The following is a 15,724-nucleotide window of genomic DNA, read 5'->3' as shown; positions in this document are numbered from 1 at the left end:
CACCCACGTTCGGTGACTTTCAAAGAATGAGTCACACAGCATGCCCTGAGGCCGGCGACCATGCTGCGGTGCCTCTGGAAGGGCCATTTTCGCACCTTCCAACGGAGCTTCTCATTCAGATATTCGTGCTCTGTAGTCACTCTGGTGGGCCGTTGACGCCGCTCGACTTGAGTGCTGTCTGCAGGCGGTGGAGGGAGGTTTGCATCTCGTCGCCTCATGTGTGGCAGCTCATCGTCGTCAGCACGTTGTCGCGGTCCATTCCTTCCATACGCTCCCAGGCAGAGTTGTGGATAACCCGCTCAGCCCCTTTGCCGTTCGACGTGCACGTCGACCTGCCCGACTGTGAGGCTCTCCTGCCCATCATATCCTACTTCCTCCCTCACATACATCGCTGGAGGGACTGTAGCATAAGTCTCGGGGGTCGTACAGTATGGCAGACTTCCCCAGTTAACTTCTCTCATTTTTCGGAGCGCCTGGAGCTTCAACATTTGGAAGTGCACCTCAGGACGCCAGTGGCAGACGATAGGAATCTAGATGCCTCCTTCTCTTACAGAGGGAATGCTGTTGGCCAGGTATCCATGGAAATCACAGCATCCTACCTCCCGTCGCCGGGGTCACTTAACCCACTGCACTTCACCTCTCTTGACATCTCGGAAAGCTACCCTCTATATGCCGTACGGTCACCCGATTTACTCAGGCTTCCTTCAGCAGTGTCCAAGCCTCGAGCGTTTTTCGTTTCGTGGTGTTTGCTTTCAGGAGGGCGCTTTGACTGTGTCTCCTGTCGTCGCACTACCTCGGCTGCACACCCTTATCCTGGACTCAACGTGTATCCAACGGAGCATCCTATCCCACCTGCATCTTCCTGCACTCCGTGTACTGCATCTGCGGCAGTTGAACATGGACTTCTCTTTGCATCGTTACCACATAGCAGAACCAGGGGACAGCGATGATGAAGCCCACGATTTCTCGCAGTCACCATCAAGTGATCACCACACAGGCATGGGCATGCGGAAACTCATTTCACGCTCGAACCCGCCTCTTGAGATTCTGAGCATGGGCCTTTCAGACATGCGCACAAAGGATTTCAGTTGGGTTTTTGACAGGCTCTCGCATCTCAGGCAATTTACCATCGTCGGATCTGATATGTCTAATAAAGTCATCCGGCTTCTGAAGCCCGTGCCGATTGGAGGAGCAGAGGGAGATGTAGATGGACACCCACAGGAAATGCGCGTCCGGTTACCCCAGCTGGAGATCCTAAGGCTCGTCTCCTGTCAGCAGTTTTCGGGCGACGCGCTGGTAGACGCACTGACCACTCGTGTTCGCTATACTGACACCGCAACGCCGGACCAATCACTTACTCAAGTGATCATCGCAAGCTGCAATGGGTTGAAACCCAATCACGAAGCAGAGCTCTCCTGGTACTTGCGTGACAGACTGCACGTTTTATGACGCCCCTGTATGTACATACGTTGTTCACACTCGTCATTATGCTAGGATAGTTTTATGCATGTTGGTAGCAAAGCTGTTGTCGCTCCCGCACCATCGAGGCATCTGCCCGTACACTGCACAGTAAATGGAGCCCATCTGCAGCGCCTACGTTGCAACTCTCGAATCCGTGGCATAGTTACCCAAATACCAGCGACAAAGAGCTCATGACGACGGTTCTGGGAAGGGGGGGAAGGGGACACCTTGCCGGTTCGCAGACTCTTGTAGAAGGGTTCGTACGTCACTGACATGGTGGTAATCTCCCCTCCATACTCCATCGCTTCCGCGCTCGCCCCAGTGGAAGGTGTGGAAAGTGTCGACTTCGAACCCCTCCGCCCATTTCTGCCGCACGAAGGATGCGTTGAATGGAGGCTGATATATCCACCACTTGTTTGATTTCGTCCATATAACAATTACTACCAGGGAAGAGGGTAGTGAGATGATCACTCACATGATCAACGAATTGAATAGTTTCCCCAGGAGGCACTACAAGGTGCAGGGTGGTAGGAGTGGCGATTTCCAGGAAACAATTCGTTTCGAGGAAGAGTCCCAACACTTCCATGAAGAGCTTGCGGTGGCGACCCGGTATGTACATAGTATCGGCTGATCCGCCTATAAATCGCGTCTCACCGTCCGTGAGTGCTGCTAAACCTTCTCGGAGGTGCAAGGGCACTTTGTTGAAAGCTTCCATGCATTCTGAGACTCCGACATGTGGATCACTGGATGGTAGACGATGATAAGCACGTGGATTATATCTCTGAAGATGTTAAAATTCTGGCGAGGGAAACACACTCACCCCCACCTGCAAAGTCAGAAATAGGCGTGGATTCAATGTCGTTTCGTGGGGTTGACGTTGCAGCTCACTTACCACCAGTCTAGGCCCCACCCTCTCCAACTCTCCGTGAGATTCACAGATGGATCGGGAGAAATGTTAGCAACAGGTGCGTGCCGACTCGCATTCAGCGTTGCTTCGTAATACGTTTCGCCAAATGCCGGATTAGGAACAGGATGACCCCATGGAGAGTGGTACCAAAAGAGGCTTTGATTAAACTGTTGGAGGCGAGGGACATTGAGTAGCGTATCGAACGGTGCCCACAGGTACCCGTCAAAGCATTCGTTGTCTTGTAAGGCGGTGTAGAGCATATGGTGTGCCATCTTCACCGAGCATATCAGTAAACCGCTGCGATAAGTCCGCCACCACAAGCACGTGCGCACGCACCCGTCCTGCCATCTTATAATTCCAAGGATCACTAAGATCTTCATCAGATTGGTATGAATCCACATAAACATCATAGGAATGGGCGAATCCTGCATCTTCGCGACTGGCAGGTCCGATGTAGAGTATCTGGAAGCTTGCGGTCAGCCTTGGGTGTTTGGTACTCGCACTCAAGGGCACTTGCGTTTGGGAAGTAGCTTGAGTATACTTCTTTATGGTAATCCAGGTTGGCATTGTATCGGGCATGGCTGAAGAATACTATCAGGAGTATGTTGTCAAAATGTGAGTAGTTGCCCTGCGGCTGTGAGAACGAGTGGGAAGGCGATTGCTTTGGTGTACACAGTTGGGTGTTTTCGATATCTCCCAGACGATAACCGTTCCAAGACGCAACCGGTGAGAAGCCGGCAATCCAGTAGGCCGGGATAGTATAGCTGTAAGCGAGAGAGAAAACAAACGCTAGCCCGACGATGGCCAGCCGAGTTTTCTGCAACAATCATTTAGCAAGCGATCATCACATGTGAATTCGAAACATGTACTCGGATTGGAGTCTCACACCATCCTTCTGGTGCTTGCCAGAGATGATGCAAGTAAATAATGCAAGCAATGATCATGAGGAGACAGCCAAGGAGAGCGAACGATGCTTGGTAGAATCGCAGTGCGAAACATGTAAGTAGAAAGGTCGAGGCCAGGGAAGTTGAGATTCCCTGCATTACCGCATCATACCCTGTTAAGATATGAGAATTTCGAGAACACCAATGGAGAAAAATCGCACCCACGATGCACTATATATATTGCTGTGATATCCTTGCCTGCCTCGACTACTGCTGAGAATACGTTCGCGGGTGTGAGGCCACCGAGACATTCGTGGGTAGGAAATATTTGGAAAGCGGAAAGAGCCAATACTATGATGCATGAGGAAGCAAAAATGATGGCATCGATAAGGTATATTGATCTTGATTGGTGAAGTCTATTAAGCTGCCAATAAGGACCGGTGAGACGTGTAGATTGCGGATATCACGACTACAAACCATGTCTATTAGAGAAAAGAATGTTGAGTTGCAGAGTGCCAATGCCAACAACAGGGACCATGGCGATGCATGCATATGGTCGATGAGTCCATCCTACCATTTTTTTCAGATTAATTTTCAATGTTTAGTAAAAGATGGCTCCACATAAATACACACTCTTAAAATGAATAGCCCGGAGAACTAAGATCGGGATATTGTTAGTATCGTGCTGCACCTCTGTCTCTTATTAAGCGTTATATTACCTGAATAACTGCGGCATGCCAAAACGAAGCTGGAAACGTGCGGTTAAGGAATGTACGCAGAATTAATAGTATGCATAGGTTGGTTAAGGGGATGTTCAGGTACAATGTTGTCGTATCCGCGGATTCTCGACTCCTGGAATCCTATGGGAATGCTTTGAGCAACCAGAAGGGAATCAATGAAGATTACATCGGACATACAACAAAGGTGCGAAGCGCGTATACCGCGCTGGCGATTATAACTACCAGCATCGATCGCACGTCCCCGGGGCTCCATGATGTCAGGGTTGAGCGCCTTTCCAGGTCCGGGGAATCATCATGATTGACAATCTCAGGTGATGGAACGAAGTCATCCAACGCCTGCTCCTCGGTCGTTACTTCGCGAAACGATCCTCGGTCGCATCTTCCTTGAATGAACCACGCGGCAAGAAAGTACCCCGACTTGAGAAGCTCAGTCGCGAGAATCTGCCACCGACAGCCTTGCGCACCCGGCGCAACGGCACGGAAACCTTCGGCGAGTATCCATAGCACAAGCGCCGAGACCTAGTAATTGCCGGAATGATACACATTGCCTAAAACTTGGGGATACTCAGGCGTACCATGAGGGTAGCATTAGAGGGAAAAGCAAGCGCGTTCAGGTGTTCCCCGATCGCCATATGGTCAATCGTGGCCAACCAATGAACGTAAGATAGTATTGTGTTCTCGGCAGAGGTCGAGCTGGTTCCGAGTTCCCTCAAACACTAGAGCCCGATGCTGCGGCAGATGTTTTAGCATTATTGAGTTATTCTCATGTCGACGTGGCGCGGCTGTGGTGACGTTATGCCAGCAAACAGGGGCAAACCGGCAACCTGTTCAGTAGTCAAGTGACCAGACCATAGCATGATAATGAGGCAAGCCGTAGCATAATCAACAGCTGCCTCGTAGACGTCTGGTTACCAGACTAACTTTCCAGATCATTGATAAGTTTGGCAAAATAGATGGCATAATAATAAGTCGACCGCATAGTTGCTATGGATACACACACATCGGACATCGTACAGAGTTTGAACTTGAACATATCTTCTGTACCCTCACCCGCAGATATAATGTTAGATACTCGTGCCATTGACATGCACCCCGTTGGTTGCGCCGTTGAGCTTCAGTTCATTCACGCCGTTCGTCAGTGGGTTGTGCTCCATAACGGATCGCGCACGAAGGTCCCTGCGAGCTTGAACCCCTTGCCTCAAGCGATCGAGAGCGGGCGCAGTCATCTCCCAGGAAACGCATGCATCGGTTACGGACTGGCCGTATTTCAGCCCAGCCGGGCCACTGGAGGGTATATCCTGTCGACCCTCGACAAGATTAGATTCGAGCATAACCCCCATGATAGTGGTAGAGGTGTCGCCCGAACTGAGTTGCTGAACCTAAGCCACACTAAGTAAAGAATTCGAGTGAGGTCAATAGAGGCCACTCACGATGTCTTCAACGACCTCCAGCTGTTTCCGGTGCTGCTTCTGACTGTTTCCGTGACTGCAATCTATCTGAACCAAGAATTGAGAAAATGACGCCACGAAGAGAGAAAAAGGGCACTATACCATGATTTTCTCGGGAAGGCCAGCCTTGCGTAGTTTCTGGCTGCAATCGCGAACGAATTCAGCAGCGTAGTTGGGTCCTTTTGACCCTCCTCTGAGTATAACATGCACATCGGGGTTTCCCTGAAGCGAATTTCAGTCACGGTGTGGGATGCGATACGGAGCACCAATTACTAACGTCTGTTTCTACGATACTGCTCAACCCTTCCTTGCCAACACTAAGGAAGACGTGGCCACTCCGAGCTGCGCGGCAGGCATCAACTGCGACGTTCACTGAACCGTCGGTGGAGTTCTTGAAACCCGTAGGCATTGAAAGTCCCGAGGTAAGTTCCCGATGCACCTGTGATTCGGTTGTGCGAGCGCCAATTGCGCCCCAGGAAACAAGATCTGCGGTATACTGAGGGCTGATCGTATCTAGAAACTCGCAACCGGCAGGCAAGCCAAGTTTGGCTATGTCTAACAAGAGAGTGCGAGCCAGACGGAGTCCTTTATTTATTTGGAAACTTCCGTTCATGTCACTTGCGAGGGGATTGGTTTAATCTACGAAATAGAATAAAACAAACTCACGGGTCATTAATCAAGCCTTTCCAACCCAGGGTTGTGCGCGGCTTTTCAAAGTAGACACGCATGACAATGTGAAGATCGTCTTTTGCGCTGTCCGCATATTGCTTGAGCAACTTAGCGTACTCAATAGCAGCATCGACGTTATGCACGGAGCAGGGCCTATTTGAGAGTCTGTGAACTGGTGCATGTAGATGCTACAATAAGATAACGTACCCAACAACAACCATCAAGCGGTCGTCGTCGCCCCGAATGATTTTTTCTGTAGCTTGACGGCCCTCGAGGACTGTGTGCGCTGCGAGGAACGTCCTGTAACACAGTCAGAAGTTGTATACGAAAGCCAGAGACAACTAACAAGGGTAGATCTTCTTGAAGAATTTGTGGGGGGATCAATGGACGTGTTGCCTTGACACGTCGATTTTCAAGTCGTTGAAGAGCATCTTTGTATGGGAGAGCCATAGTGGGATCCACTGTGCGGAGAGAGAGAGAAGTAAGGCCTGTTGAAGACGATGGCAGTGGATTAAAAAACTTACTGCCTTCTACGCTGAGGTCTATATACTTTTCCGTTGCAATCTGCAAAGATGGTTTGGAGCACAGTACCGTCGGTTGGGCTCCGATGGACCTTAAAGATCTTTGAGGTTGGCGTCACTGATGCAATTTTATTGAGGATGTCTTGACGTGTCCATGTCTTATTACTCGAGTCATCATGGAGTGATGCGTCACTTGTAACGGCCCGGCCGGCGTCCGGTGACGCTGTCAGACAGCAACTTTCACACCTCAGCGGCATTCTTCACTCCTTTGCACACACACACACCATCATGGATCTCTCACAGCTTAATTCAGCAGAACAGGCTCACATGACAAAAATCATAGAGAAGAAACAAGTTCGTGTGGACCCGTCCTTTTTTTTCATTGTCCGGGTTCATGGGGTATTCCAGATGCAAGACTTCTTGCGCCTGTATTCTGGTCTCGTAGAGAGGTGTTTCACCTCGTGCTGTAACGATTTCACCAGCAAGGCATTGTCTTCTAAAGAGGTATGTTAACCCCTGCTCCATTCACTTCGCATGTTTAGACAGTCCTCAGGAACAATGTGTCCTGAATTGTTCCGACAAGTTCTTGAAGCACTCGGAACGTGTTGGGCAGCGCTTCGCAGAGCTCAATGCAGGTTTGTCCTGTTGATAAGTCTTTTATAGTTGACATTGACAGTTTTTTTTCTTTCCTCAGAGGCGATGGGCGTACCAAAACCTTGATTCTAGATGTTTGCACAATTTACCCCTACACGGTCGTAGTAATGATCCTTCGATGTTATCTTAATGCTATCATCTGTCTCACTCCGCACGAAAACCGGGTGCATGTCTCGATGGGTATGCGATTGTCAACAAGTTTGCAAACCCGACTAGCGTCCCCCACGTTCGTCTTGTACTGTGGGAACGCCTCGATCGATATCGTGGAACTATACACTCTAACGCAAGCAGAACGACACGCCTTTCACGAATGCTACAATCTTTTCCATACGCGAAAGACAAACCGTTCGATATTCAGTGGCTTGTCATGGATAGTTTTCCGTGGAACCCTGGCAATTCCCTGTCAGGATGTAATGTGAACCGTAACTAATTTTTAGGCGGTCGTCACACGTGTTCCACTCGTCGTTCACTTTGTTTGCTGTTGTCCCGATAACCCGCGAAGTTTGTTGTTATCGTGGCCAGTTGCATGCTGCGAAGAGCGCTTGTGGGTAGTATTTCCTAATTACGGAATGCCCGTCCTACGCCCAGTCGTTCAGGTCCGCAGTGCCAACTACTGAGTCCCAACCCTTTAGTGAAGTCAGCACGTAGCTTACTATGGCTCCTCATCCTCTCGTCGATAAGGGAACACCGTCGTTCACGCTTCTTGATGCAAATGGAGAATCATTCAAGTTTCCACCGGAGGAAGGAGGCAAACGCATAGAGAAACCTATAGCAGTTTTCTTTTACCCTCAGTCTGGTATCGACACTCGCAGGCTGTCAATATTCTTGGTATCTCATGTGCACACAGGCACCTTTGGCTGCACTCGTGAAGCCTGTCAATTTCGTGATGCGCTGGCTGGTGGGCAACCGCTTCCGTAGCGGACAGGGGCTCAGGGAGAGTTGACCTCACTGTCTCGCTCGCATTCTAGAGAACGAGATATTCAAGCGCTCAGATGTTCAAGTAATTGGCATCAGCGCTGATCCGGTGGAAAAGCAAAAGTCTTTTGTTGAAAAGAATCGTCTTTCCGTGAGCCGGGTGGTGATCCTGAAATATTCGAATGGTTTTGCTAATCTACGTTTACCTTTCGCTCTAGTTCCCAGTCCTGAGCGATCAAGATCATGTTGCCCACAATGCCTTTCAAGTCGGAAGGGGCATGCTCGGTTTGACGGATGCTCGCACAACATTTGTTATTGATAGCGGAGGCATCATCAGGTACATTTAGAGCACTTGCCCGCAAATCAAATTCGGCTTTTTTTCTAACCCCCCGTTGCAGAGGTGTACTGAGCGCTACAATGAACTATAGCGCGCATGCCAAGTTTGTTACGAAGGAACTCGAGAAGATACAAGAATCTGAAGGGAAGACTGGGGCCCAACCGGGCGAGGGCGCCGGACAAGAACAACAGGCGCGGCCCCCGACTCCAGATAATCCGGATTCCTCCCCTGAAGGAGATGAAATGGGCCGCGCAGTGAGCACGGTCTGCGGCTAGGCCGGTGTACTTGCATGACCACTGATGCGTGTTATCTACGACTGATTGCCACGTTACGACTGCTCCGTCTGTAAATTTGTTTCTGTGTAGTGTTTACCGATGTACTGCTATGAATTTTGATCCATCTCTGGGTCCGTGGGAAGTGCAAGTCCATGGGACCGACGCGGTCTTTCTGAGGAAATAGAACAGTGCACGTGACCACGCGTCTGCCTCGTGTCTGTTCGAGTTTGAGTTGGAGTTGCACAAAGGCTATCGGTTGTCTTTCGTCGTCGGGCTACCAACAAACAGCTGTCGGAGGGTTTGTGCGTTTGCATTTCGTTTTCTTTCTATCAGGTTGTCGTCGACAAAGGCAAGTCAATCAAGTCCATGTTTTCTTCCAGCTCCGTGTCGCCCACACTCGGCGAGCATCGCGTCTCTCCCCCGCGGACACCCCCAACCAGTGCCGTGGATGCTCTGAAGATCCCTCGCCAATCATCCACCTCACCCTCCGATGACTCTTCCATCATCGAGCTCTCCTTTGACTATGAACTTGACTCCGCCGGTAACTATGTCCGCGTCTCAAAAGGCTCTTCGCGTTCCAATGACTCAACTCCACCTACCCCTCACGAGATACTGCTCGACGGTCCACTCATTACCAAATCCTCTTCTCCGCCCGGCACGCTAGCATCATACGCCTACATTAAACCCCCTTCGCCTATTCTCCTTAACACCCCAGCGCCCACTCGTAACTCGCTCTCCCAATCGGATGGCGCCTACAGCGCGCCTCCCGATCAGCTTCAGCATAGACCTCCATCAGGGGCCACCGGATCCTCCTTGCGGTCCTTCCAACGAGTCGCGTCTGGTCCTGCGGTCTTGACACCAGCCGCACAAACTGCACTCCGAGCACCTGTGTCTACTGGACTGCGTGGTACTGGTCGTAAACTCGGTAGACCACAACGCATTCCTCTGGACGACTATCGTGAACAGCAGGTCGAAGAACGCGATGACTTGCTACGCGTTCCTGGGGAGTGGGATTCACGTGCCCAAGAAGAGAAAGAAAATATCATCTCATCATCAGATGGCGGCGAAGGGATGCTTTCCGACAATGCTGTGAAACGAGTATCTCCCCGGTTAGTAGGCCGATCTGCTTCTCTCAGCCAGGTAGACGGTCGTGCAATCTCGGGGCTTCCCACTCGTGCATATGGATCCATGGCACCCAGCGCAGTGGGCGCGTCCCGCCCACCATTACAGTCTAGCCGGCAGATTATGCCGGGACCGAATCGCGCAGGTCGGATTTTGATGGGCGCGAAGTATGGCGTAGGCGCCAACGGATTTGACAGAATTAATGAACACGAGGGGAGCGAGAGCGAAGCTGGCGGAGAATACGCGGGGGAAGATACAGATCCTGGTACGTGTGCGCCCAACAATATCTGAGGTGATCCAACTCAGGTAACGGCTGCTCAGCTGGCGACGAACCACAACCCTTGAACGGTCAATATCGTCATCGGAATTATGCCCCTACTCTCACTCAATCCAGCAATACTCGCCCAAGGCGGTCGGCAAGCCTGAGCGACGCTTCTGCCGGTAAGTGAGACTTGATCTCTTCCTTGACTGGAATGCTGAACACATGACACCAAGGCGACGAACGTCACTCACCACGAGCACAGTCCGCTCTTCCGACCGGTCAGAGCCAATTTGCTGTGAGACCTGGGTCAAGCCTAGGTCTCAACGCGGCACCACGCGCAAGACGCATGACAGTTGACCAGGAAGGTATGCGAGTTTTGCTTAGGTCTCTCGGAACACAATTTTTTAAACCGTTTTCTACTCAGATTATCCGCAAGAATACGCCCGGCGACAGGCGGAAGACGCTCCTAAAGACTTACTCTCCCAATATCCCCGGCAATCTCCTTCTCCTACGCACATGTCCCAGGCAGCACACTTACGTGCACAGACTCACCAAAGACGGGACTCAGATACCATCCGCACACCTGCAAACGATCTACCCAACGTCCCCTCTCCTACAGCGATCGAACACATACCTGGCCGGTTATCTCCCAAAACAAGGTCACTCCTTTCCCAGCAGCAGTCCATACCTTCTGTTCAAATCCAACCCCCTCTTGCATCCCATGCGCAAGGACAAGCATATCACCGTCGCAGCCCGACTGCTCCTGAACCACCTACCACCAGTGGTGCACTCGCTCCCCCACCAGGAACGGGCGTGCAACCAAACGGAAAGACGTGGACAGCTGGTGACGAACGTGTGGAGAGCGAGTCGGAAGCAAAGGGAGCCCCGAAAGAGCGGATGAGGCCAGCGCCGCCCCCACCATCATCAGCAGCTCCTGCAGTATCGGCCCCTCCACCAGTGCCTGTACGGAACCACAACATCTGCGTGAACAAGAAAGTCTACGCCCGGCTTGATCTGATCGGCAAGGGAGGGTCGTCGCGTGTCTATCGGGTAATGAACGCGGCAAATGAAATATTTGCCATCAAGCGCGTGTCGCTCGACAAAACAGATGCAGAAACCATGAAGGGCTACATGAACGAGATTGCCCTGCTGAAGCGTCTCGAGGGGAACAATAGAATCATTCAGCTGTTTGACTCAGAGGTGAAGGGAGGACCGGGGGGAACGAAAGGACACTTGATGCTCGTGATGGAGTGCGGCGAAGTTGATTTGGCGAAGCTGCTGCAAGAACAGCAGAAAGAACCGCTGAATATGGTTTGGGTATCATATTACTGGCAACAGGTACGCTTATCGCTTGACATGATGTTATCCATGTGCCAATTGCCCGATGCAGATGCTGCAAGCTGTGCACGTAATACACGAAGAGAAGATCGTACACTCGGACTTGAAACCTGCGAACTTCGTGCTTGTTCGAGGGCAGTTGAAATTAATTGACTTTGGGATTGCAAATGCTATTGCCAACGACACGACTAATATTCAGCGAGATCATCAGGTATATTGCTCTTCTGCCTTTCACTGATGTGGTCTGATGATCGAGTGTGAAGATTGGTACCGTCAACTACATGTCTCCGGAGGCCATCGAACTGCCTGATGGCATGAGACGCCTGAAGGTCGGCCGACCAAGCGACGTATGGTCACTTGGTTGCATTCTTTACCAGATGGTCTATGGGCAGCCTCCCTTCCAACACCTTTCAGTTTACCAAAAAATGAAGGCCATTCCCGATCTTGCTCACGTTATCGACTTCCCCGAGTACAGCGTGCCCAGCATAGTCAACAAGAATGGAGAACGCAAAAAGCTCGAACATCTGAAACGCCGTGTTAGGGCTGACGTCATCCGCGGCATGCGGAGCTGTTTAGCCCGGAATCCAAAGGAAAGGGCAACTATCCCAGAGCTTTTGGAGCAGGAGTGGTTAGCATTGCGAGAACGTGAGCATGCACACAGTTACATCTCCCCAATTATTTGACTCATGTGAAACAGCTGAGGTACCCTCGGCGAAACCTTCGCTCGCGAGCGACGAGACTATCATTAATCCATACTATATGAAACAATTGCTGGAATATGGTATAAAACTCGGGAAGCAATCTGGTAACATCGATCCGGAGAATTTGGCCAAGGAGGCTGAGGTAGGTTCTGCATTGTCGTCTGCAAGCCAACTGCTCATGTTGTACTACAACAGCGGCTCGTCCAAGAGCTCAAAGCACTTGAAACTTGATGATACCATCACCCTCGCATTCTCAATTGCATTGACGCATCATTGTATATGTCAACCACAGGAGACTATCTCCGTTGCACTTCTGTATGCGGCGAGCCTACATTCCAACTCATGTATGTACACCTATGATTTACCACTATGCTTTTCCCGCCACACATGTATTCTTGGCTAGAACTCTGCATCTCTGGCTTTAAACCGAATACTCGGACACTATTGCATTCGTCTCTGGTTGTCTTCGCTATCCTAGCTGTCGCCCGCATTTCACCCGTCTCTTGTCTCTTCGACCTTTTCACTTTTCGCATTTTGCAGCAAGTTTCTTCTTCCTTATTCACTTATTGTTCATTTTCGTATTTCGAGAGTCATCTGGATGGTATTCTGGCTACCGCGGTCGGGCGTCCATATGATACGACCTGTATATACCTTTGCATATGGTGTAGAAATACAAGGCAGACCTTTGAACATCCGTCGGTTGGCAAGCTACCTACCGCTCTGATGACGTGTTACCCCGGCGCTTGTCAAGGACGTTTTCCCAACGTTCCCTCATGATGAACACCTTTTTTACTGAGTTGCGCTTCCAAGTCTGAATCTGCTACCCCAATGGCCCACCTGTCGGCAGACGTGTTTGGGGACTCCTTCATGCACTCTGGGGAAGCCAGTCCATCGACGCCCAAGCTCCAGTTGCATCTGTCTATCCCAATACCTTCTCGTGACCACACGTATTACATAGCAGACGGTAATACCGTGCTGCTTGTCGAGAATACGCTATTCAAGGTCAGACCACTGCTTTTGATCGTGAAAAAATTGGCGATCTCAGCCCCTAATCCTGTGTGGTTTCCCTGCCAGGTTCACCGATCGACACTGACCAAAGATGCTTCAACGTTCGACAGCATGTTTTCCCTTGACTCGGATCTGCGCTCTAGCTCTCACGTACAGTCTGTCAATTCGGCCGTAACGACTGTCGGACCTGAGGGCGAAAACGACGACAACCCAATTAGGTTGCAGGGTGATACCGCAGATCAGTTCCGGGCCCTATTGTGGGCGTTGTACTCGCTGTACGTATACCATTTACTCCCCTTGTCCCCCCACCCGACGCTACATAGTTAGAGTGGAGAGTTTTTACTGATGCGTATGTCGTGACCAGGCCCCACGAACTTTCCGTCGCGTTGACCCCCGAAGCAAATCCTTCGCAGCTATTCAACCTCGCTCGCATATCTCATAAATACGAGTTTCGGTCCATAGAGGCATGGGCACTGAATGCTCTGACGCAAGTATACACTCGACCGATGCATTCTCCCAGCATTAAAGAATTGGATGGACCAACCTTAGAGCAACTCACGGAGCTTGCTTCTCTTTGCGAACAACGTGATCTGCTGGAGGCTGCTACGCAGAGGTGGAGAAGACGCATTGCCTCCGGCAAAGACATTTCCCTTGCTATCAACGTCGCCGAACGACTCAACTTGCGCGCCCTTCTCGGACGGGCATATTATGCCATGTTACTACAGGGACGCGAAGTCTGGGATGCGGACGGGTACCTCACGCGGACGCAGATTATCCGATTGCTTTCTGGTCATTATGCTCTTGGCCGACTTTGGGAACGTCTTCCGAATGAACCCCCGCCACTCACTCACAGTTCCCGGTGTATGGGTGCTGCTCTGGTGCGGTGCAATCAGACATGGGCAGCGCTTTGGAAATCAATGATGGACATGGGCAGGCAGGGTGTGTTGCTGCAGTACCCTGATGTGGAAGGGAAGCTCGTGCTTGCTGAGGGGATGTTGAAAACGCTTATGGAACGGGATATGCCGGCACCTGGATTGCTGGAGGCCATGCCGTGGTGTAAGGAGCAAACATTGACAGCAACTGCTGGAAAGATAAGGGAGATTCAGGAGTCCCTGGTGGACTATTTCACAGATGTTTGACGACATTTGTGACGGATTGGTCGTGGAATGCGGCACCAGGCCGCATCGTGTAATATATATTTTCTTGTCAGTGGAAGTACTCGGAATAGAGACAGTAGTGGGGTTGGAAGACGGGCGAGCACAATGAGCAAGGATGGACGTGATGATGGATAGCGTCAGCACCAAACGTCCACTGCAATTCTCTAGCAGCCCACTCTTCGTATAGTATACCCATCAAGAAGATATCATCCCAACGCCCGCTCATCCACCAAAACCGCCGTTTTCTCCCCTCTATCCTGAAACCTCTATTGCGGCGCGAATGAGGCGTGAAGCGCATAAACTTGAGTCGTATACATTCACTCACATCTTTTGGTAGACTGCTATGGCCCTTAGATTACTTGACAGTACCGTTAACGAAATTCTTTGAAGGTCGAACCATCTAAACGAATAGTCGACCATATAATGTGTTGCCTCCGTCCCATAGCCGTTATTCCAGAATTTCGGCAGGAGACATATGGCGAAGCTGCCCTCAAGGAAGTGCTTGGTATCTGTGACAGTAACCATTGCCTGTCCCATAAACTCGCCAGTACTTTTAAGTCTGATGATGGCAGCGAAGGCTGCACGTTCCATGCTCAGACGAAGCCTCTCCCGGAATTTCGGACTTCGAGGTGAAACCTCGTCGTGGAGGACGAGAGGCCAAACGAGGGGGTTACCGCAGAGACTCGTGAGATCGTCCAAATCAGCCTCTGTGTATGGGCACAGGAGGAGACGCTTTGTAGTGAAGCCGGCCATGAGAGGGTGGAAGAGCTTGAGCAAATATGGAGTATTTTGATTTTATACGGGATCAATTGGGAGGACTGTCACGACGGATGTGTTGGTTGCGCAGTCCGAACCCCAACTGGTTGATCGCAGCATGCATTACCCATGCCAATTCCGTTGAGACGCCCCCGATGGAAAAAAGGTATAGACGAAAGTCATTTTGACTTTGCTTGCGCTTCCATTAGGGACACGCGGTGCAGACGCTCCGCGATGCACTCTGCAGAAAGCGCTCATAAACCAAGGCACGCACAAGTAAGTGAAACTCCCCGCATCGATGTACCGTATTGCTGCGGACAGTGAAGACTCCTGGCTGCGGCCGATGCTCCGTTGTCAAAACGCAGCAGGAATACGCCACTGTCCATGTGAGAGCGGAACGTCATCGAGTCGCGTGGTAACTTACGTCTTGGTCAATACCATGGTTTGGGTTAGTTGAGAGCACAGCACGGGTAACGAGCCGTACTGCATCTGCAAAAGCTAAGCGTCAAGTTGGCTGCCAACTTGACGCTTAGCGTTTACCCGGTGAAGTAACAGTGCGTGCCGAGCTC

At 50.9% G+C, this 15,724-nt stretch overlaps 8 protein-coding genes across 8 annotated transcripts; 5 read left to right on the top strand and 3 right to left on the bottom strand.

The window, feature by feature from the left end:
* Positions 1-26: 26 nt before the first annotated feature.
* On the top strand, positions 27-1,449 carry F5J12DRAFT_903119 (uncharacterized protein; the record flags this gene model as incomplete). Its single annotated transcript, XM_051748366.1, has 2 exons — positions 27-679; positions 720-1,449. 2 exons carry the CDS (start codon positions 27-29, stop codon positions 1,447-1,449), a joined length of 1,383 nt encoding a protein of 460 aa, XP_051604305.1.
* On the bottom strand, positions 1,406-4,785 carry F5J12DRAFT_305360 (uncharacterized protein). The gene is made up of 13 exons (XM_051738825.1): positions 4,568-4,785; positions 4,170-4,511; positions 3,972-4,112; positions 3,886-3,909; positions 3,730-3,822; positions 3,478-3,676; positions 3,238-3,425; positions 2,886-3,185; positions 2,705-2,830; positions 2,354-2,640; positions 2,282-2,287; positions 1,937-2,204; positions 1,406-1,872 (listed from the first exon to the last, which is right to left on the bottom strand). Exons 1-13 carry the CDS (start codon positions 4,622-4,624, stop codon positions 1,651-1,653), a joined length of 2,253 nt encoding a protein of 750 aa, XP_051604304.1. The 5' UTR covers positions 4,625-4,785; the 3' UTR covers positions 1,406-1,650.
* Positions 4,786-4,934: 149 nt separating this feature from the next.
* On the bottom strand, positions 4,935-6,611 carry F5J12DRAFT_802380 (uncharacterized protein). Its single transcript, XM_051744414.1, has 7 exons — positions 6,456-6,611; positions 6,317-6,409; positions 6,107-6,262; positions 5,718-6,057; positions 5,543-5,662; positions 5,423-5,488; positions 4,935-5,371 (listed from the first exon to the last, which is right to left on the bottom strand). The coding sequence occupies exons 1-7, from the start codon at positions 6,557-6,559 to the stop codon at positions 5,057-5,059; spliced, it is 1,194 nt and encodes a 397-aa protein (XP_051604303.1). The 5' UTR covers positions 6,560-6,611; the 3' UTR covers positions 4,935-5,056.
* Positions 6,612-6,857: 246 nt separating this feature from the next.
* Positions 6,858-7,449, top strand: F5J12DRAFT_802378 (Tim10/DDP family zinc finger protein). The gene is made up of 4 exons (XM_051744413.1): positions 6,858-6,984; positions 7,039-7,134; positions 7,184-7,265; positions 7,325-7,449. Exons 1-4 carry the CDS (start codon positions 6,919-6,921, stop codon positions 7,348-7,350), a joined length of 270 nt encoding a protein of 89 aa, XP_051604302.1. The 5' UTR covers positions 6,858-6,918; the 3' UTR covers positions 7,351-7,449.
* A 392-nt stretch (positions 7,450-7,841) lies between these two features.
* On the top strand, positions 7,842-8,932 carry F5J12DRAFT_802376 (thioredoxin-like protein). Its single transcript, XM_051744412.1, has 5 exons — positions 7,842-8,080; positions 8,132-8,182; positions 8,253-8,350; positions 8,418-8,536; positions 8,598-8,932. The coding sequence occupies exons 1-5, from the start codon at positions 7,939-7,941 to the stop codon at positions 8,809-8,811; spliced, it is 624 nt and encodes a 207-aa protein (XP_051604301.1). The 5' UTR covers positions 7,842-7,938; the 3' UTR covers positions 8,812-8,932.
* A 2,316-nt stretch (positions 8,933-11,248) lies between these two features.
* Positions 11,249-12,465, top strand: F5J12DRAFT_903112 (kinase-like domain-containing protein; the record flags this gene model as incomplete). Its single annotated transcript, XM_051748365.1, has 5 exons — positions 11,249-11,533; positions 11,586-11,744; positions 11,797-12,178; positions 12,231-12,376; positions 12,430-12,465. 5 exons carry the CDS (start codon positions 11,249-11,251, stop codon positions 12,463-12,465), a joined length of 1,008 nt encoding a protein of 335 aa, XP_051604300.1.
* Positions 12,466-12,983: 518 nt separating this feature from the next.
* F5J12DRAFT_802366 (uncharacterized protein) lies at positions 12,984-14,491 on the top strand. The gene is made up of 3 exons (XM_051744411.1): positions 12,984-13,236; positions 13,309-13,517; positions 13,607-14,491. Exons 1-3 carry the CDS (start codon positions 13,063-13,065, stop codon positions 14,379-14,381), a joined length of 1,158 nt encoding a protein of 385 aa, XP_051604299.1. The 5' UTR covers positions 12,984-13,062; the 3' UTR covers positions 14,382-14,491.
* On the bottom strand, positions 14,492-15,563 carry F5J12DRAFT_802364 (acyl-CoA N-acyltransferase). The gene has a single exon (XM_051744410.1). The coding sequence runs from the start codon at positions 15,150-15,152 to the stop codon at positions 14,721-14,723; it is 432 nt and encodes a 143-aa protein (XP_051604298.1). The 5' UTR covers positions 15,153-15,563; the 3' UTR covers positions 14,492-14,720.
* Between the last annotated feature and the right edge of the window lie 161 nt (positions 15,564-15,724).

Source organism: Pisolithus orientalis (assembly GCF_024613125.1).
Source record: "Pisolithus orientalis strain OTSU chromosome Unknown F5J12scaffold_3, whole genome shotgun sequence".
Classification (NCBI taxonomy): Eukaryota; Fungi; Basidiomycota; class Agaricomycetes; order Boletales; family Pisolithaceae; genus Pisolithus; species Pisolithus orientalis.
Note: the sequence above shows the minus strand (reverse complement) of the source record. Positions and strands in the feature narration are given on the sequence as shown.